The sequence below is a fragment of the Podarcis tiliguerta genome (genome assembly GCF_965153285.1).
Source record: "Podarcis tiliguerta genome assembly, chromosome: 6".
Taxonomy (NCBI): Eukaryota; Metazoa; Chordata; class Lepidosauria; order Squamata; family Lacertidae; genus Podarcis; species Podarcis tiliguerta.
Genome location: NC_139539.1, coordinates 34,241,286 through 34,263,338, shown reverse-complemented (window position 1 = coordinate 34,263,338; position 22,053 = coordinate 34,241,286). Strand labels below are relative to the sequence as shown.

The following is a 22,053-nucleotide window of genomic DNA, read 5'->3' as shown; positions in this document are numbered from 1 at the left end:
GCAGAGGCGGGTTGCGTTCTGCTCAGGATGCGAACAGGGCTCCAGAACGGGTCCCGTTCACATCCAGAGGTACCACTGTACTTGGCAAACATCCTTCTAGACTAGCCTAAGAGGGCGTAGACTTAGGCTAAGACCTATATTACCAAGGTTATAGCTTCAGAAAGGGAAGAGAAACCTTGAAGCCAAGCCAAGAAACGTACTAGTGTGGAAGGAACTGTTGGAAGGAACACATGGAAGTTGGATGATGCTGAACAAGGCTGTGGACAATAAATGGCCAGTACAGGATGGATGTTCACACACAGCAACAATAGCAGTAAATGCACCTATTGTTCCTTTTTCTTAATTGCATTTGCAGAAATTTGAACAAGTTTACTTAACTGAGTTACAAAGTAAAAAAAATTAGTGTTGAGCTGAAAACCTTCTGACAGTTCAAAATAGGTCCATATCACATGACTTTTAGACCAGCACACCTAAAAGAGCATGAAAATTTGGGGACACATGTCCGTCCCCCCAGAACACCTGTTGTCTCAATTGCAATTGGACAGTCTAGAAAGCACTTTAAAAACCTGTATGTTTCAGTGCCAAAAGATCAATATGCACTTTCCACTGAAACCAATGAAATGTCAGAACAGAGCTGGTTAACCTGTGGCGCTTCATATGCTGCTGAACTACAGCTCCCATAATAATAATTTTCTGACTTGGGCAATTTTAGAATATACATATATAGCATTAGGATCAAAGTACATTAGAGCTAGGGAGTCTCTCAAAACAATTATGTCAGTTAGAAAAATATGGAATATAATGTCTAATAAAAATAAAATTGATCAATTTACCCATGGCTAAATTGACTTTGTGGGGAAACCCAATTTTAAAAATTGAGGGAAAGATGGTAATATGGAAAAATTGCACAGAAGCAAGCATACTGACTTTGAAACAACTGACAGATGAGAAAGATTATTTTTACACATTCTTTTAAGAGACAACTCTATCAGCCCAATGGAAATATTTGCAGCTGCAACACATGGTAACAACTTTGTTTGGACAGGCAGCTTTTACAGCTTCTGAGGTACCAGAGATATTAGAACAACTGATCAAATACTTTGAAACTAAAAAGCCTGTGATTACTTTTTATAGATATTTGCTATTAATGAATCAATTTGAAACACAGATTTTAAGAAATGAGTGGAACAAAGAATTGGATGTTCCTGTATTACCTAGATAGTGGGAAAGAGTTTCAGCTTCCTTAGTAAAGGTGTCTATGGATCTGAAATTATAACTTATGCAACAGAAAATGTTTACAATCTACTGGACTCCATTATGTTTATATAGAAAAAGACTGTCTAAACCAGCATGTTGTTTGATATGTAATAAACATAATGCTTCCTTAAAACACATTGACAATCACTTACTAAGTTTTCAGAGAAAGTATTGGATTGTATAAACATGACTGTGCAGAATTGGTTAGAATTTTCAGAGGTAAATATTCTATTGAATTATGTACCTACTATATGAAATTTGACAAGTAGACAATATAAATGGATTTTTTGTGCCCTTACTAAAAAGGCAAAGGATCCCTGGACAGTCAAGTCCAGTCAAAGGTGACCATGGGGTGCGGCACTCAACTCGCTTCAGGCCGAGGGAGCCAGCATTTGTCCACAAACAGCTTTCCAGGTCGTGTCACCAGCATGACTAAACCACTTCTGGTGCAACGGAACACCGTGACAGAAACCAGAATGCACAGAAACACCATTTACCTTCCCGCTGCAGCAGTACCTATTTATCTACTTACACTAGTATGCTTTTGAACAGAGCAACAGGAGAACACCACCGTCATGCGGATTGGAACTGCGAACCTTCCGACCAGCAAGCCAAGAGGCTCCGTGGTTTAGACCACAGTGCCACCTGCATCTCTCGCCCTTACTATGGTCAAGAGACTGATACTGATGCACTGGAAGGACAAATCTATGGCCTCTTTTAGTCAATGGATTAAGGATATGGCAACACTTGCAACTTATGGATTGCTTATAGTTATAGACTTTGTATGGACAAGTATAAAGATATTTGGAACGTGTTTATAAAAAACATAGGTTATAAATAATTTTATATATATATATATATATATATATATAAAACATTTATATACCTATATACTAGACAAGCATATATGGAGTTATAGCTGCTTGAATATATAGTGATATAATATATGTTCACCCACCTTTACTTCTTTTTTATTATTATTTTATTATTATTATTTCCAGTATATTTTGTTCAATTGAAATATTCTCAATAATAATAATAACAACTCATGTTTGTTCAATGACAGGCTGGAAATGGGAAAGTAGGAAACTATGGTTCAAAAAGGCTGTGTACTAGTTGGAGTGGGAAGGCATTCAGAAGCAGCCTAGATAGCACAAAATCTACATGGCTTTAAATTGCAGGGACTATCATCCTATATACAGACAAAGTTATAGGTTTGTTATTGAAGGAAAGGTAGTTGGAAGGCAGTAGCTGACAGAATTGTCAAGATTTTGGTTCGTGTTTCTGCCCTAGCACTCCTTTGTGAGTTTCTCAGGTGAATGATATGCTTAGTTTCCAATACTCTTGGGTCTTTAGGATGACATCTCTTACCTGAGCATGAAAGTTTGAAATGGTTGTTGTTTCAATATCCTTCTTGCCAAGGATTTCCATTTTCACTGGAGTGTTAGGAAAATTAAAAGCAAAGTAATCCAAGAAGTCTGGCAAGTAGGCAGCTGCCCCATGAACTATAGCTAGAGCATAGTATGCTGCATTTTTCTCATTTTCACTGAATGTCAAAGCAAGAAACTCTTCTGCAAATCTCTCCATCTCCACTGGAGACAAAAATGAGAGTTCATCCATGTAGGCATGAAGAACCAGAGCTCCTCCATTTGACTGATGCTCTTCATGAATAAAGTTACTAAATTTAGTGCCTGTTTTTAAGAAGCTGCTGCGAACAGAATGCTCCTGGTGTGTAGTAAATGGAGACTGCACCCCCTGGGGTATCCTATATTCCTGCATGCCCAAATTCAACTGACACAGCTGCTCATCTTTTAGGTACCTAAAAGATTCCTTATTTTCTTCCAAGTTATCACTCTCCCCTGGAGTCAAAATCTCTTTGTTGATACGGGTAAGACCAGCACACACAGTCTGCACTTCTTTATTATACATTTTCAGATGCCTCCCCCTCATATCTTCTCTGTGTTTCTTTTTCTTCTTTTTCTTTATTTTCTTTACAATAAGACTGTCAGCTCTCTGGGTCTTGCCATTTTCATCTCGGCTTTCTAGAAATAATAAGAAAATTAGAATTCTATTGTTGCACCATAAAAATAGTCAAGAACATTAGGAAGAAAGGCCCTGACCCACCTCCCGGACACTCAGTGTGAAAATCTTCACAGTTTTCAGTGCTTGGATATATCAGGTTGGGAATTTGGGTCTCAGAAAGAGAACATATTATGACACCTTCAAGACTAGCAAACTTAATATGTCCTAAGTGTAAGGTACTATGAGACTTTTTTTGCTGGAACCTCTGAAAAGATTTTCAGTAAGTTGGGGGGGGGGAGTTACTACATTGCTTTACCTTTGAAAATCAAGACAGTAGGCTTACAGAAAAAAATGAGCTACTTTCTGCATTATTAAGTGCTCCTGTATGTGATTTATACAACACATAGCAGTTCAAGAAGGATTTGTTTACACATTTATCTGTTAGTTATACAGTAGTATGTCAAGCCTATTTGAGAATTGTGAGCAGGGCTGTTTTGATGCTGCAATTCTATAACAGGCATAGGCAAACTCGGCCCTCCAGATGTTCTGGGACTACAACTCCCACAATCCCTAGCTAACAGGACCAGTGGTCAGGGATGATGGGAATTGTTGTCCCAAAACATCTGGAGGGCCGAGTTTGCCTATGCCTGTTCTATAATGGAAAATTCAGATAAAATAAGCTGAGCTTGAGAAGTGATGAGCAATTACTGGTAAACTTTCAAAAGGTAAAGGTAAAGGGACACCTGACTATTAGGTCCAGTTGTGACCGACTCTGGGGTTGCGGCGCTCATCTCGCTTTATTGGCTGAGGGAGCCGGCGTACAGCTTCCAGATCATGTGGCCAGCATGACTAAGCCACTTCTGGCAAACCAGAGCAGCACACAGAAACGGTGTTTACCTTCCCGCCAGAGTATTTATCTACTTGCACTTTTTGACGTGCTTTCAAACTGCTAGGTTGGCAGGAGCAGGGACCAAGGAACGGGAGCTCACAAAAAGGTAGAGTGGTGCTAAAAGATTTCTAGTGCCTGGGGGTAGTGCTTCAGTACTTTATATAGCATCTCATCCCTCCTATGACCAGCAAACCCAGAACTAAGCATAATAGTAAACAATTAATTAAGCACAATGGCTCCTGGCAGTCTCCAGGTTAGCTTATTGTTTATTGCAGTGTGGTGGACTCAATTAAAAGTAATTGATTTGCCATTTAACTCACTTCACAGCCTGGGATCGGGATACCTGAAGGAGCGTCTCCACCCCCATCGTTCTGCCTGGACACTGAGGTCCAGCACCGAGGGCCTTCTGGCGGTTCCCTCACTGCGAGAAGCAAAGCTTCAGGGAACCAGGCAGAGGGCCTTCTCGGTAGTGGCGCCCGCCCTGTGGAACACTCTCCCATCAGATGTCAAAGATATAAACAACTATCTGACATTTAGAAGACTGCCCTGTTTAGGGAAGTTTTTAATGTGTGATATTTTGATATATTTTTAATCTTTGTTGGAAGCCGCCCAGAGTGGCTGGGGAAACCCAGCCAGATGGGCAGGGTACAAATAATATATTTTTATTATTATTATACCTTAGGGGCTACACAGAGAGAGATCTTAAACAAGGACCCTTCTTTGGGTGCCCCCATCATAGGCGTAGCCGGGGGGGCAGCTGTCCCTCCCCAAATCAATAAAATTCAATAAAAATACATAGTCAACTGAGGTTCTGCCCCCCCAACAAAAGGCCTGCCCCCCCAAAAAAATCATGGCTATGCCCATGGCCCCCATATCTGGGGCATGGTGGGCTACATGAGAAAGAGATTAATAAGTGGTGTCATCTCAACTGTGGAAAGCTCTTCCTGCTTCACTTGGCATGTCCCTTAATACTTATATTGCCAAATTTTTATAATTTTTATAATTTTCAAAAAAATATTGTTACAGTATCTAGAAAATATTCGTTACAGTATCTAGAAATTTTGTGGGAGGGACAATCAGAGCCTTAGGCTGCAGTCCTAAATGTATTTACTTAAAATTAAGTCTAGTTTATTACAAAGGGGCATATTGTTGAGCAGAAGTGGTTAGGAATAGACTGTTGCGGCTACATTAGGAGCTTACTGCCAAGATAGATAAGACACCTCTTGTCACGTCTAGTTTGGACCTTAAGAGACAGGTACTCATAATCCTGTTCTTTAAATAAACATAATTTGAAAATGGAACACAATCCAGAGAATATTAGGTGAATCCAGGTGGCAATCCAACATCCATTTACTAGAATATAAGACCTATAAAACCAATGCTACAATCCTATGTACACTAAAGTAAGCCTGAATGAATTTAATGGCTGTTACTTCTGTGTAAACAGACATCTATAGGATCATGCATCATATTCTCAATGGGATGGAATGATCCTGGGAAATTTAGTTTACACACCCTCCAGTACTATACTATACAGTGGTACCTCGGGTTAAGTACTTAATTCATTCCGGAGGTCCGTTCTTAACCTGACACTGTTGTTAACCTGAAGCACGACTTTAGCTAATGGGGCCTCCTGCTGCTGCCGCACCGCCAGAGCATGATTTCTATTCTCATCCTGAAGCAAAGTTCTTAACCTGAGGTACTATTTCTGGGTTAGCGGAGTCTGTAACCTGAAGCGTATGTAACCCGAGGTACCACTATACAGTACTATACTGTACGAATGGGGAAATTCCTGTGCATTAATGGGGAGGAAAAAGCCAGTGGTGTGGCCTCACAGGCGATATGATCATATGTGCCACCAACAGAAACTATGAATGCATGCAAGCAATTGGCACCAATAATGAAAAGCAGTGTGGCAAGCCAGATACTACAAGTTAATTCATATGCACAAAATACTACATATGCCAGTTAGAGGATATGATCACTCTGGGGAATTTTCTAGTGGCCAAAAGATGGCAATCCTGCATAGATCGTAGTATGGCCACTCTAGAAAAAAACCAACCTGGCCTGAATGGCATTCAACAACTACTGTTCAGTTGCAAACACCCGCTTTTTTGCCAAGGTGCTTGAGAGAGTTGTAGCAGTGCAACTACAGAATTCTTGGAGAAAACAGATTATATAAACCCATTCTAATCCGGAGCCCAGGTTTGGGACTGAATCAGTTTTGGAAGTCTTCATTAATTACCCTAATCAAGAGGACAGGGAAGCCATGACTCTGCTGCTAGTGTTCAATCCCCCAGCAGCTTTTGACATTATTAAGCATAGCATTTATGGGAGATGGGTATCAGAGAACTGTTCGGCAATGGTCCTGATCTAATCTCCTGGCACAGTTCCAGAAGATGCCATTAGATAAATTCTTCTCACCCCCTTGTTCTTGATGGGATGCTGTAGGGCATTGTCTCCAATGTTATTTAATATCTTTATGAAGCTTCTGGGAGCAGTCATTAGGATGGAGGTGTCACCAGTATACTGATGATACCAAACTATTTCTCCGTAGTACCTGAACTGGGAATGGCTGAGCAGGCCTTGGATGCAATGGTGGGCTAGATGAGAACTAAGTCCAAATCCTGGCAAGATGGAGGCTCTACAGGAGAGTGGTTCCTGAGCCCCAGGAGCGGGTAAGTTCCTGCTCTGGATTGGGTCACGTTTCCCTGAAGGAGCAAGTGCATGCTTTGGGGGTGTTCCTAGTTCTAGCTCTGTCACTAGTGCCACAACTGTCACCTGTGAATAGAAGTTTGTGTTTATCAGCTTCGGCTGGTAAGACAACTGTGGTTGTCATTAGATTGGAATAGCATGTGTAGGGATATGCCGTATTTTTCACTCCATAAGACGCACTTTTTTCCTCTTAAAATCTAAGGGGAAATGTCTGTATGTCTTATGGAGCGAATGTGTGGTCCCTGGGACTTGGGGGGGGGGACCCAAGCTTCCCCTACCAGCCCTGACCTGCTGTTTGGGGCTGGGGGTGGGGGAAACCCGGGCTTCCCCCGCCAGCCCCACAAGCCCCACGTGCCTATCCTTGGCTTTTGCAGGAGGTGGGGGAAGGGACAGAGCTTTCCCCACCTCCCGCAAAAGCCCCCAAGAGCCGTACTCCCTTTAAAGAGCAGTGCAGAGTGTGTGTGTGGCTCTTGGGGGCTTTTCCCTTCTCCCTCCTCAGGGAAAAGCCTGCAAGTGCCAAACACAGGCTCCACGCGGCTCATAAAAGCGAGCGCTGAGAAGAGCCTGGGATGCATACAGGCTCTGCTCAGCACTCCCTTTAAAGAATATTTTTTTCTTGAATCCCCCCCCCCCCCAAAGTAGGTGTGCCTTATGGTCAGGTGCGCCTTATGGCACGAAAAATACGGTACTTGAAGTTGGTCTAAAGCTTAATTGGGCTTAATGCGCCCCGCTGGTCGGTTTAATCCAGCTCCTGTGGCAGTTTATCTCCTGGAGTAAAATCTTTAAAAAAAGCTCAACAACTTACTTCAATCCTAAAAAAAGCTCATGCTCACTTCATCAAATCTGGCCCTCTTTCAAAAAGGTTTGGGCACCCCTGAGTGCAGCTAATGTAGATCACAGTAGCAAGGTTGCTTGAGGGGGCAAACTACCACCAGCATAACATACCGCTACTTTATTTACATGATTTGAAGTGGCTGCCTGATACCACACCAAGTTCAAGGTACTGGTACTAACGTAAAAGGCCCTATACTACTCAGAACCAATTTACTTTAGAAATCAGCTTATCCTTTAATACAATCAGTAAGTCACTGAATTCTGTGGAAAAGTTTCTCCCACAGTTCCCAAAATATTAGACGTTTGCTCCACAGCAACCGAGAGCAGGGCTTTCCTTATGGCTGCTCCTGATTTGTGGAACCTCATTCCTGTAGATATGGCAGGCACCCACTATTCCTATTTTTCAATAGGCTTTTCCAGCTGGATGAGAAAGTCTCTGCCTTGGATGTTCATTTTGTATTGTTTTTATACCTATCAATTATTTTTGTACTTTAAAAAAAACTATTTTTTCTTTTTTTGTGATATGTTTGTAAATTGCCTTGACGCATGTTGAAGTCAATTCATAAATAAATAAAATTCCCAAATCCCTGTGCAGTGTGTGTGCAGATTCATTTGGAGAAGCTGCTAGACAGAAAGAGAGCAAGTAAGCAAGAGGAAGCAGCTAGGGAATATAGAGCGCCAGCACAACCAAGGAAGACACCATACACAACTACAATAGTTATTTTAGGCACCACTGATTATTTGTTGCACTGCCTTAAGTCAGAATGATTTATCATCAGTCACAACGAGTCCCTGAATACAGCAAGTACCACTCAAATAGCCTCCTGAATTCATCTCGCTGAGATCAAAGCTCAATAAGTTGCTATGACAGGTTTCAGAAATGCTGAGTAAAAAGGAAGCCATAATTATATACTCCTAACAACTTAATGCCCCAGCAGCTAACAGTGTCTTATTTTGTAACACACCTATAAATTGCTTATTCTGGATCCTTATAACAACAACAACAACAAAATCAAATCATGCTTCATAGCTGAATGAGCATTTTAAAGACCCTTCAAAAGGCTATTCTGCTTTAAGAGGAAGGACTCTTATAAGAAAAAAGGCAGCTCTGTAATGTTACTTTGTTGGTGTTACTGTTTGTAAAGTAACATGTTGCAATATAATAGACAATTATAAAGAAGAGATCCAGAAAAGTGATACCAATTAGGGAAAAAACCTCAATTGGGGGGGGGGGCGGGGGGGAGTAACCTGATGGATTTTCAACAAAATTGAGCAAGCAAAATATACTGACAGTATCATACTGCACCCAAGGGATCAAATATCTAGGATTCAGACATCTGAAGATTTAAACAACTGAGCAGCAATGGATTGAGAAGTCCCCTACCCCACCAAGAGATATGAAAAATTAAGGTATTAAAAATTGAGGCAGACCATCATATTGCAGAATTTTAAGTCTTAAGCTCTCTCCTTGGAGATTTTATATTAAAGTGAAATGTACTGTACAGTGCTATCATAAGAATAGCAAAAATGGCTAGCAAGCGATTGTATCTAGATATTAATGTGAACTAATCATTCTAGTAAGTTTCAAGATGCCTACTGAAATTATAGCCTTTGGGTATACAGCAAACCTCAACAATTTCAAAGCCCATCTGGTCCACACAAAAGGTATCAAAAGTAGTGGCTTATCCAGGTAGATATTTTTGTATCAGCATTGATCAGTGAAGCTGACTAGCAACTGGCAGACTCCCATGTTTTAAAGTCACAGAGACAATGGCTCAGGATGGAACTCAGAAGCACTGAGTGGCACTATTTCTGAAAGTATTCATGTAGCTGTCCAATTGTTGTTGGCTTCCAACTCCTGTGACCACCACCAGCAAGGCCAATGGCAATTGTTGATGGAGGTTGGAGCCCAGCAATATCCTAGGGCCCATGCAATTAAGACAAGAGATGCTGAGATTCTGGATCTCATGCAGACTCAGAACCTGCATTCTACTTATTTGCTACTCCCAACTACATCAGCACCAATGTATCATCAAATTAGACTGTCTCTGGCCCCTTTCACCAGCAGTAAGCCATGCCAGCTTGCTGAAGCTACACAGTGTAGGCTGAATTTTCTCACCCAGATTCTGTGCTTTGCTTCATCCCCAAGTTTCACCTTTGATGGTAAGCTTCAATAGTTATCAATAGGAAGCTTTCCACAAAACCTGACCTATTTTACCAGTGGATTCTTTTACTAGGATTTGTTAACTACCAGTTGAACATAGCAAGTCAAAATCATCCCTAGAAAAAAGGATTTTCAGAAAAAATGTAAATAAATGCTTTTTTTTACTTATTTCAGACTGTGATTACCATGTGTGTGGACTTATTGGCTGCATTCATGCATAGTGCCAACCTATGGTTTGTTCAACATATCATCTCATGCACAAGCCATGTCTTGTTTCTCCAGAATTCAGTTTGTTTTTCATCAGCTCTTGCCACAAGCCCCTGCAACTTAATCAAGGCTGTTGGATTCCAACGTAACACCAACATACTGTATTTTAAAAACAATTATTGGCTTATAAGGGAACTGCAAACCATAGCTTCACATGGTAGTCATTTGCAAACAAAGCTATTGTGTGGCTGATTTACAAGTGTGCCCATGTTCGTAATGGTCTTGGCATTATGCTCAGTACATAAATTACCCTTACTGTCTGACTACAGGATTCCTGTGAGGACCAAGCACTAAGGCTTGGTTCCCAAATAGCACTAAACTAAACTATAGCACTGCGGGTGGCAGTGGAAGACAGAAGTGCCTGGCGTGCTCTGGTCCATGGGGTCACGAAGAGTCGGACACGACTGAACGACTAAACAACAACAACAAACTATAGCACAAACCACCAAATATGCAGGCCCTGGGAAAGGAGGCTGTAGCTGCTTTGCTCCTCTCCGCTGGTCATTCATCCTGCTGCTGCACTAAACTACATCACAATCTGAATTGACACGTCATTCAAACCCAAGCTTGTGGTTTAATTCTCTCCAGACAGCTTTACATTTTTATGCATATAGGAAGAAAAAGTATCTGTGCACTCCCTAATGAATTTAGACCTCATTTGCTGTTATAGATGACTATTGGTTTTTATTTTATATATTGTAAAACCTGGAATGTCATGAACCATGTGCATTGGTCACCCATTACTCCACTATCTCACATGTTTGGTTGGAGAGATGGTTAATGTTGTAAAATGCAAAAACAATTTAAAAAACAAAAAAACCTAAGGCTGTATTATGTTCCTTAGGTTTAAGCAAGCATCTAACACTTTTCCAACCTATAAACACACCTATCCCCATTAAATGTATAGCCTCACTGACAGTGTTATAAACTCAAGGTATATAAAGGTAAAGGTACCCCTGCCCGTACGGGCCAGTCTTGCCAGACTCTAGGGTTGTGCGCTCATCTCACTCTAGAGGCCGGGAGCCAGCGCTGTCTGCAGACACTTCAGGGTCACGTGGCCAGCGTGACAAGCTGCATTTGGTGAGCCAGCGCAGCACACGGAACGTCGTTTACCTTCCCGCTGATAAGCGGTCCCTATTTATCTACTTGCACCCGGGGGTGCTTTCGAACTGCTAGGTAGGCAGGCGCTGGGACTGAACGATGGGAGCGCACCCCGCCGCGGGGATTCGAACCGCCGACCATGCGATCGGCAAGTCCTAGGCGCTGAGGTTTTACCCACATAAGCTAGGCATCAAAAGGCACCTTAAACCTTGGCTAAAGTCAACAAAACAGAATGTCTAGGCACCATGGGGGGGGGGGGAGATGAATATTTTTTATTATTTTTATTCATTTTATTTCTATTCTGCTTTATATTTTAAAGAAAAAATCTCAAAACAGTTTACAACACATTAAAAATCAAATAAAACAATCCAGAATAAAACAAATTCAAACTTCAAGGAAAATATTTCAGATCATTCTGTAAGTTACATTTTGTTTTCTCCATATTATTTACCTACCTAATTTATGCAGCTGCCCCATAGCAGAAGTACTCTAGGAAGCCAGTGTGGTGTAGTGGTTAGTGCATGAGACTTGGACCTGGGAGATCAGGGTTCAAATCTCCACTTGGTCATAAAGATCACTGAGTAACCTTGGGCCAGTCACAGCCTCTTAACTTAGCTGACAGGGTCATTGTAGGGATTAACTGAGGAGTGGGGTGAACCTTGTACCCCTTGGAGAAAAAGATGAGGCATAAATTCAATAAATAAGCCCTTCTGCTTACCTGCTTAAGAAAGCTGGAGGGTGAAGCCAAACGGAGATGTCAGTTGCCAACCTGGCATCCAAAGATCTCCACATGGTCACAACTGAACCCACACCACCACACCAGTCACAAAACTCACTTGGTGCCTGAGGAATTTCTAGCACTGCACATGAGGCAACTACCATACTGAAGCAACACATGTCTGAGTCTGATCAGTGTCTAGATAGAAGTCCACATGGGAAACCCATGTATACCACTTTGAGTTCTATGAGGGGGAAATGGTGAAATAGAAATCATAGAATTGTAGAGTTGGAAGAGACCATGAGAGTCATCTAGTCCAACCCCCTGCAATGCAGGAATTTTTTGCCCAAACGACAACCCTGAAATTAAGTATCTTGTGCTCTACCAACTGAGCTATTATATCCAACTAAGATCTACTCATAGTAGACCCACTGAAATTAATGGGCCTAAGTTAGGAATGTTGATTAATTTCAATACGTCTGCTCCAAGTAGGATTAGCACTAGTACTAGATACAACCTATAGTAATTTGTTTTTAATGCCTTCCTTTTTTCTAAAAATTAAAACATACTAATTATAGGACATCTGAAGAGTTATCTGAATGTGGACATAATTATATACATGCATCCTAGAAACAGTCATCTGAAAAAGTTACACTTTTGAGACTACTCAGACTGACATTGTATATATTTATTACTTTTCTACCCCAGCTTTCTTCAAATGCTCTAAGCGCAGCTCACACAAAAAAATACAATGAAAATACAAATGTTTTTAACAAAACATTTACAACAGCATGGCAGTGGATATACACAGGATACAAATTAAAATTACACTAAGGTTTTCAAAGGCCTGAGTCTTCTTAGAGTGTCAAAATATATCCATCTTACATTACTAATCTTATCAAACTGAATTTTTAGCAACTGAAAGCTTTCTATAGAAAGTACAGCAATGGAAAACTTCACATTAAATATCACTGGTGGGGCTCTCCCAATGCTAGCACAGAATGGAGGACTCTGATATGCCTTATGCCTTAAAGGTAAAGGTACCCCTGACCATTAGGTCCAGTCGCGGACGACTCTGGGGTTGCACGCTCATCTCGCTCTATAGGCCAAGGGAGCCGGCATTTGTCCGCAGACAGCTTCTGGGTCATATGGCCAGCATGACTAAGCTGCTTCTAGTGAACCAGAGCAGTGCATGGAAATGCCATTTACCTTCCCGCAGAAGCGGTGCCTATTTATCTACTTGCACTTTGACGTGCTTTCAAACTGCTAGGTGAGCAGGAGCTGGGACCAAACAATGGGAGCTCACCCCATCGTGGGGATTCAAACTGCCTACCTTTTGATCGGCAAGTCCTAACCTCTGTGGTTTAGACCACAGCGCCACCTGTGTCTCGCCTTATGCCTTACACAACTGAAATCCCATGGTTGCTTGAAAGTTGGTCCAATTTATTTAAATGAGTTTGCTTCTAAGTAGGATGCCTTATGCCTTACACAACTGAAATCCCATTTTAAACATCCTAGCTGCTCGTATGTCATGTATTATTAATGAAGTATTGCTTTAAAGAAAACTAAATGGAACTTTATTGAACAATTGACTGATTCACCATAACACTAAACCATGTTTAGCAATATGTGAACAAGGCTGAAGTGTTTCTGCCCACACTCCACCCCTTCCTGTGCTGCCCATGGTTTGAAGCTGGCAAACAATTTGTTTGTAGTAAGCCATGTTAGCAGATAATGCCATGCCAATATTTAAAACTGAAAGTAAACTTAGCATAAATTGTCTTCCTAGCCTCGCAGGAGGGGAGGGTGAGCATAAACTTGATGCTTCACTCAGGGTCACTCATTCATGTAGCACTACATTATGGTTTAGCATTACATGTAAACCAGTTTCAACTTAGACCTCTACTACTGACATTTTCAAAAAGTGTTCACACACTGTTCTGACATTACTGGAAAAGTTTTTCAACCTTACTAGGAGTTACTACTTGTTTTAGGAAATCCAGACATCTAGGATTTCACTAGTCCCATAGAACATATTGTCTATTGCATTTGAAGTCGCAGGATTATGGGACATTAGAATCTGCCTCACACAAAGTCAAACTATTGGTCCATTCAGCTCTCCATATTGTCTCCACTAACTAGTAGCAGCTCCTTAAGTTTTTAGACAGGGAACATCCCCTCCTTGAAGAAGCCAGAGCTTGCACCTGGAACCTTTTGCATGCAAAGCATATGTTCTACCCACTGACCTACAGCTCCACTAGTGTGTTGATCTTTACAAACTTCATGACAGCTATTTCATACACAGCCAAAGTTTGCCATATTTGGCATGTATCTTATAAGTATATATTTATTCCCCATATCACAAAAAGCCAGGTGTAGGGGTGCTTGATACATTACTGCTTTACTGCCTGTAACTGACTACAAACTACTATAATCTTGGTACAGGCTTTCATGGAGACACCAATTCCATAGTGCCCAAGCTTTTCCAGTTCCAGGAAACTGTATGAAGTTGCATGAATATAGGCATCCAAGCAACCATGTAGGAAAACCTCTCCATTTAGTAAATTACTGAACTTTTACTACATGTAAGAATGTGTGGCAGGAATATATTCAGCATTGTTCTGCATTTAAAATTATACTGTCATTTTAGTAATACAGAACTAGGCAACTATATGGTAGAAACCTTATCTGGTGGCTCATTGGTCATCTGGTGACTCATACTATGTGTAAAAGTGATCTGCAAGTACAGTGGTGCCTCGCAAGACGAAAAGAATCCGTTCCGTGAGTCTCTTCGTCTAGCGGTTATTTCGTCTTGCAAAGCAAGCCCATTAGCGGATTAGCACTATTAGCGGTTTAGCGGCTATTAGCGGCTATTAAAGGCTTAAGGGATTAGCGGATTAGCTGCTAAAAGGCTATTAGCAGCTTAGTGCCTTAGAAAAAGGGGGTGGGGAGCGAAACCCCCCCCCCAGGAATCGCAAGACATTTTCGTCTTGCGAAGCAAGCCCATAGAGAAATTCGTCCTGCGAAGCACCTCCAAAACGGAAAACCCTTTCGTTTAGCGGGTTTTCCGTCTTGCGAGGCATTCGTCTTGCAGGGCACCACTGTAATGCATCAGGTAACAGCAAATAGTTTTGATACATGCCTACTCTTCTTCCCTCTGCTCTCAAGAAGGTCCACCACCTTAGAATTCCACAAATAAATGGTCCACACCCCAAACTCTTTGAGAAAGGATTCTATACAGACTCATCTTTCATCTTGATTCTTAATGTAAGTGTCCTGGTTTTTCTGTTCTCAAAAAGGTTTCCAACTATATACCGTATTTCCACCAAATTAGAGAAGACTAAACTACTAGTACTTTCATAAAACCCTGCATCAGGGAATATTCTGGTCTTTGAGGTAACAGAAGGTTGCACTAGTGAAGTTGACAGCACTTTTTCCATGTTCTTTAACTATAGCTATTGGTTTGGAAGGCTTATGTACTGCCATGAAATCACTATTATTTCTGGCACCCAGCTACTTCATCTGCTGTTCGCTCAGGAACAGCTGCTTCTTAGCCTTCTCAGAAGAGAAACTATCTGCACCTCTGGTATAATCCAGTTCTTGTCATTCTTACGATTGGCCACAAGCGTTTCTGAGTGGTTATATAAAAAAGTAGTGTGTTATGCACACAAGAGCCAGGACTGTTGAATGTACATGACACCCAACTTGGGCTTGCTGCCATGTTTTATAGAATGAGCCATAATTATCAGTAAATGCAGAACTAGGACAAGGTAGCCCTACTACAGCTCAATTACCTTTGCATGAAAAGAGCCTGTGCTTTAAAAATCTTTAGCAAACAAAGGCGAGACTGTGTGTAGCATTCAAAGTGATGGTACAAAAATAAAAAGGTTTTATTATATAACTCTGTCATCAAGGAAGTGGAAGTGTTTTTCTTCAGCCAAAGGCCTAAGTAACACACATCAATAGAGCAAAATATTAGGCTCTTCTCTCTCTTTTTTACTGAAGAATGTCCTCTGAATAACAGTTTCAACTAAGTTCAGTAGGCATTACAATGCTTCTTTTTCATAGTAAGTGCATTCTAACCACAGTGAATATGAGGGATTCTAATTTTTCACTGAAAGGTAATTCTAAACACATTAAGCAGAGTTCTAATGAACTAATGTGATGAATTTCATCTCCCTCCCCCCCCCCGCTACTTTTGACACATAAAGAGGTCTAATCGTGCACTTATACAGTTACCCAAATACTACTTGCAAGCCACAAGTGGGATTTCACTACTGATGTTATTCCACATTGGTTTGTCCTACTAAATAAATCACAGGAGAGCAATAATTAAAATATTCTCAGTCTAGTATACAGCAAGCAAAATTTGTGGATTATATCCTGTTCACTACAGGAAAAATAAATGGAAAGAGCCTTACCTTACACTAGTACTGACTTTCTTTAACTGTTCACTGTACACAAGTGTTTCAAGTTTCAAAATCTTCTTATGTTCTTAACATAGCAAGAATCTTAGTCACTCAAATATTCTCCTGAAGAACAGGCCTACAATAAATTTTCTTAATACCAGCACTGATAGGCATCAAGTGAAATTGTTCTTCTGCCATCGTGATATTTAACAGACTTACTGTTCAAGTGTTTATTTATCCAAATCTTATATGCTTAAATATGGTGTTGCTTCATTAGCAAGGAAAAAGAACAAAGAAGGTTTTTGCCTCCATGTCTACAATAAATGTCACAGCATAGCTGACAACTGCCTAGGTTAAAAGTCATCATTACACTACAATACTATAGTGTCCTATAATAATAGGTCTGCTACTGTTTCATTTATCAATATGTCATTAGCGTCATAATATGGTTAGTAACTACCACAATGTATTCCAAACTAGAAATCTCAAGTTTCTGTTTGAAATTTGGTAGCTATCCTTAGACTGCAATACTAAGCACAAAAGTAAATCCTACTGAACAACTGGATCATACATCTGAGTAAACATGTATAGCAGGGTTAAAACAAATTCTGCCTAAAGTGATACAGCACCATGGCTACCTTCAGTCGCTAGAATTGTACTACTAGCATTATGCCCCACTATTCTATTAGATACGCAGGGATTTTTCAGAGATACTCACAAACATGTCACAAGCAGATCACATGTACTGAAGAGATCAAAAGTTTCTACTAAAGCAATTTCAAAACTAGATATGCAACTGTTAGTACCACAAACCTCTGAAGAATAGCCAACTGTCTAAAAGAGGGCAAGCTATCTAGAAGCAGGGCAGTTAAAAAACCCACTCATCTCTTTTTTAAAAGGAAAAATGTTGTAAGAATTAGAGACATTAAATATATACACTTTAAGCATTCCAAAGGACTCAGGTATGCTCACATGAAAGTTTCAGAAGTCTGCACAATAACATGTTTATGCTCCCAATAAGCATGTAAGACTTTAATATGCAGCACCCCTAACTAAACAATTTAGCTACTGACTTTTTAAAAAGTTGCAAAACTAGAAAAACTGTTCAATGAATCAAAAACAAAATGTTCAGATCAATACTTTTTGTAAGTGTAAAAATAATATTGCAATATTATGTTCTGGACACCTACCCCACTAACACTAGTCCAAAAACAGCCATTTTGTACCAGTATATATACTTGTTGGACTTCTTGGGTTAAGGAGGGTTCAGTCCTCTTAAGAACCATGTTTCTTACGTGTGTGTGTGTGTTTACATACCAGCTTTTCTTCCAAAGAGCTCAATGTGGTGTACATGGTTCTCATCCTCCCCATTTCATCCTCCTTACCCTGTGAGGTAGCTTAGGCTAAGATGATGATCGGCCCAAGGTCACCCAGTGAGCTTCATGGCTGAGTGGGATTCAAACCCTGGTCTCCCAGATCATAGTCCAACACTCTAACCATTACACCACACCAGCTCTTTTTTAAAAGTTCACTTTTATCTTTAAGTTCTATTGCCACAAGAGTGAGGTTTCAAGAAACACACTGCATAGAGCAATCCCACTACTACTATCCTACTGCATAATTGAAATCAGGAGCAAGCATAAAGATAGACAGATAAGACACTGTCAAGAGAGAATGAACTTTAGCTCACCCTTTAACCCTTAACAAAACGGGCAACTAACTAAACATATCACTATGCAACATCTGGAGGAAAGCAAGAGATTAACTTAAATACGTAGTGAAGAAATGCAGCTGAGGAATGACAAGCACAAGCATTTAAAAGGCAAGAAGGAACTCTGACAGGGCCAGGCGCGCATTAGCAAGCCAGCCTGTCGCTAGCCAACTGACAAACGAAGGTGAAGTCCTCCAACAGGTATATAAGAAGCAAACTCCGCCACCCCACCTGGCAGCTCGAAGGGGCACCCTCCGCCGCCAGAACCAAATGCAGCGACCTCTGCCTTTGACTGGGCCCACTATCCCGCCGCGGATTTGAGCATGTAGAATCTAATAGCCAAGCGACGCACGGAGATGCATTTCCCCCGGTCTGGCCTCCAGGAACCGGACCTGGCAGATGCGCTGAAAGGCAGCAGGGGGGTGTCGCTAACCTCCGGCGTGGGTCGCCACAAACCGAGGGGCGTGGGGCGCGCGACTACCTGCCGGGCAAGGACCTAGACCCAGAAGGGAGACTCGACCCAGGGGGACCGACGGGCGCCCGCCCCCCACCGCCGCTCACCTCGCTTGCTGGGCCGCCCGACGGCGCCGTCGCCGGAGCTTACCCGCCTCCCCTTGTGCAGCTTCCCCCCGGAGGAGCGGCCGGGCTCGCAGTCGGCGTTGTCCGGGCGGTGCCGGTGGCGGTGGTGATGCCGCCGCTCGCAGCGCGGGGCCTGCGCGGGGAGGCTGAGGGGGGAGAAAGTGAAGAGCCCCGCTGCGGTGGACGCTACGGAGGGCGCCGCCGACAGGCCGGGGACGGCGGCCGGCGGCAGCGGCGGCGGCGGCTCCGCCTGAGCGGGCCCCACCACGAGCGGCTGCTGGCTCAGCTTGGCCCTCTTGCACCCTCCGAGCTCCCCCGGCGGGCCTTTCCGCTTCCTCCCCCCTCCCCTGGGTCTGCCCGGCCGGTCGCCAAGTGGGAGCGAAGGCGTCTCTTCCGCGCCCCGGGACACGGCGCGCACTGCAGCGACCTGCGCAGCCATTTCACCGTCTCCCTCACACACATTTAAATGGCCCGAGCGCCAGCTGCCACCGCGCAGGCGCCGCCTGGTACCCCCTGGGAATTGTGGTCCGGGCGGGCACGCCGGGAGCTGTAGTTTTCGGGGACTAAGCGCATGCTCGGCTGCGCACAGCTTGCTGGGAAAGCAAGTTTTCGTTTTGGCTTCGGGTAGTTCTTGAAGGAGAGGAGCGTGCGAAGAGTCACGCAGTGCGGCCTCATCACGTGGACTGTCCGTTTACGTACTTCTGAGAGGAGGCGGCGGCGGTGGGGTAGCTGCCGCCAGGGACGGGAGACAGTCGTCGTTCAGCTTTTTGCTGTGGCTTAGGGGTTATTTTGGAACCTATTTTTAGTTGCAAGTTTGAATCCCGGAAAATAAAAAAACAGCATTTGGCGACAAAGTCTCTGAGCACATACAGAGTGCATTTCATCATTGTTAAGTAAACAGCTAACCCGCATTCTAGTAAGAAGGGAGAGGACTTCTATTTCAGCAGGGTCCATTTTAGCGGTCATGATTATTTTCTGTACGTTTATGTTACTGGTTTCTTAAGCCAGCTTCGGGAGCACGGAATTCTAGATCTAATTACTAATTTTTACCGTGTTCACAATGGCAAAGTTGCCCTTGAAAGTGTAGCTTGTGAAATTTCTAGAGGAAATAAAAGGTACATTAGACTATTTTAATTATCTGAACTTAAGCGGCGTGCATAACATTTAGAAAGGAGTAAATCCTACTGAATTCGTTGGAATTTACCTTGGAGTAAACAGACTACATACTGTTTATTTTAGGTTTAGTCATGATACTTTATGGTGATAGTGTTGATAGGGACAGATGGATCTTTGTGTCAGTAAAAGAAAACTGATTTGTCCAATAAGTCAGCGGCCACACACGAACACACCTCCCCCCAATCCTGCACATATTAATTGCTCAGGAAAAGAGGTGTGTCTTTGTCCTAGTAGCAGCAGTGTAGAGAAGCTCATGGGCTTGCTGTTAAAACTGAAAAAATAATCTTAAAAAGTTTGAAAAGAAAACCAACTTCACAATCTCATAGACAAGAGGTATAACTTTGGAAGAGCCATGTAAAACACAAAGGTTAAGCTGTTAGCTGCACTTGCAAAGAACCAGGATTTGTGTTGTCTGTAATTACCAACAGACTTCCTTTTCTTCCTGATCCTGTAGAATATAAATTGGTCCAGTGAGTTTTGAAAGTGCTCTTTGATGCAAAGATAAATGTTTTCCCTCCGCAATTAGTACTGCATATAGGTGTCTGGTAACAGATGTTTAGGAAGCTGTGTTTCAACAAATAGTGCATTTGGTGCACATTTTAAGTTCTGGCCTAGTTATCTCTGCAAGTGCTGCAGTCTAGGTCCTTCATCCTGAAGCTGTCAATACTCTGCTCAGGTGTATTATTTTGCCTAACTAGCAATCCCCTCATGGCAGATATTTGTTCTGCCACCTTAAAGCATAAAAAGTTCAGCTCTTTTTCAGAGAACTCCAAAAAGCATTTGAACTTGGACAGCTCATACTTACTTAATGAAGAAGCAGCAGCAGCATTCAGACTGATAAACTAGGTCACTCAAATATTTCAGTTAATCACTGCTAGAGGGAGCTCTGTTGTTTTGTATTTTATAGAAGATCAAAGTTGTACAGTACAGTATGTACAAGGATGAGAGTCTGGCAGATAGAATTCAACTCAATTGTACATCTGCTTATAGGATATATGCTTTTTTAGACACATTAGTCTCTCAGTATTATACAGGATAAGAAATTTGCATTACTTAAGCCAAACAAAATAGAATACCGTATAGGAAGCTGCCTTATACACAGAGTCAGACCACTGGTCCATCTACCACAGTATTGTCTGCTTTGACTGGCAGTAGCTCTTTATGGTTTCAGACAAGGGATATTACTATCCCTACCTAGAGATGCCAGGGATTGAACCTGAGACTTCCTTCATGCAAAGTACTGAGCTGTGGCACATCCAAGATGCTGTGTATGTTCTGAGACATTCTTATCACAGTGAGTGGTAGTGAGGGCTAATGGTGCCCCGGATGAACTGGATATGCACCCTAGGCAAGGGCGAGCAGAAGATTGAGCCCCTTCTACTAGTATATCTTCAAGTGTTTTTCAGTGTCTCAGCATTTCAGACTCACCGTTGTTCTAATAATATCAACAACAAAATGACACACACATTAAATTGGACACCCGAAATGAGGGAAGCCTAGGGTAACTAGGAACAGACTGTGAGCTTAGATCCATTCTAGAATTCAAAACAAACCTTTGTCCTCTTAGTATATATGTCTTGCACCCGTCTCCAGTTGATGAAATATCATGGTTCTTCTTGTAAAGCAAAATAAACGAAAACAAAGTGAAGTCTGACGTCTGACTTAAAACACGTCTCACCAAAGTAGTAGTAGTAGTAACACACAAAATAAATTGCATAAATAACTTAAACTACATAAGCAACATCTCTTGAAAAAGCACTTAACAGTTGAACAGTTCCTCAAATAATCCTAGATCTAAAGTATAGGTGGGGAGTCACCAAGTATGGTGATGGTGAGTAGACCAGAGCCAAAACTAGGTGAGGAGGACCCATTTGTATGCATTCACATATCCAAAAACCATTTGACAGCAAAACTAGACGGGTTTAAAACCATTCCTCCCGGGTAAGCTTCCTTCTGGGTTGATCTGCAGGCAGTAGCTGACCAGTGGGAAAGAAGGAGCTGTGTGCTGCTGATCAGCAGGACTGGTAGCCACACTTCACCACGGCTCAGAGCAAATCTCTTCCTCTCTCTGGCTTTCCTTTTTCAGCAGCTCTCACAGAAATGCATCAGGCTCCAATGGAGGAATAGAGCTATCTGTTCTTCCCCTCCAGAAACTTGCTGGTTGGGGAGGGGGGAGGAAAAGAAAGGAGAAGCAAAACTGCAAACTGGATG

At 42.1% G+C, this 22,053-nt stretch overlaps 1 protein-coding gene across 1 annotated transcript in view; it reads right to left on the bottom strand.

Annotated features, from left to right (window-relative positions):
• RSBN1 (round spermatid basic protein 1) overlaps window positions 1–19,163 on the bottom strand; it is a 31,498-nt gene extending 12,335 nt beyond the window's left edge. The window contains exons 1-2 of the mRNA XM_083446663.1: window positions 18,649–19,163; window positions 2,629–3,299 (exon numbers count right to left, since the gene is read on the bottom strand). Coding sequence (XP_083302789.1) covers window positions 2,629–3,299; window positions 18,649–19,105 — 1,128 coding nt within the window. The 5' untranslated portion in view covers window positions 19,106–19,163. The remainder of the gene's footprint in view (window positions 1–2,628; window positions 3,300–18,648) is intronic.
• Between the last annotated feature and the right edge of the window lie 2,890 nt (window positions 19,164–22,053).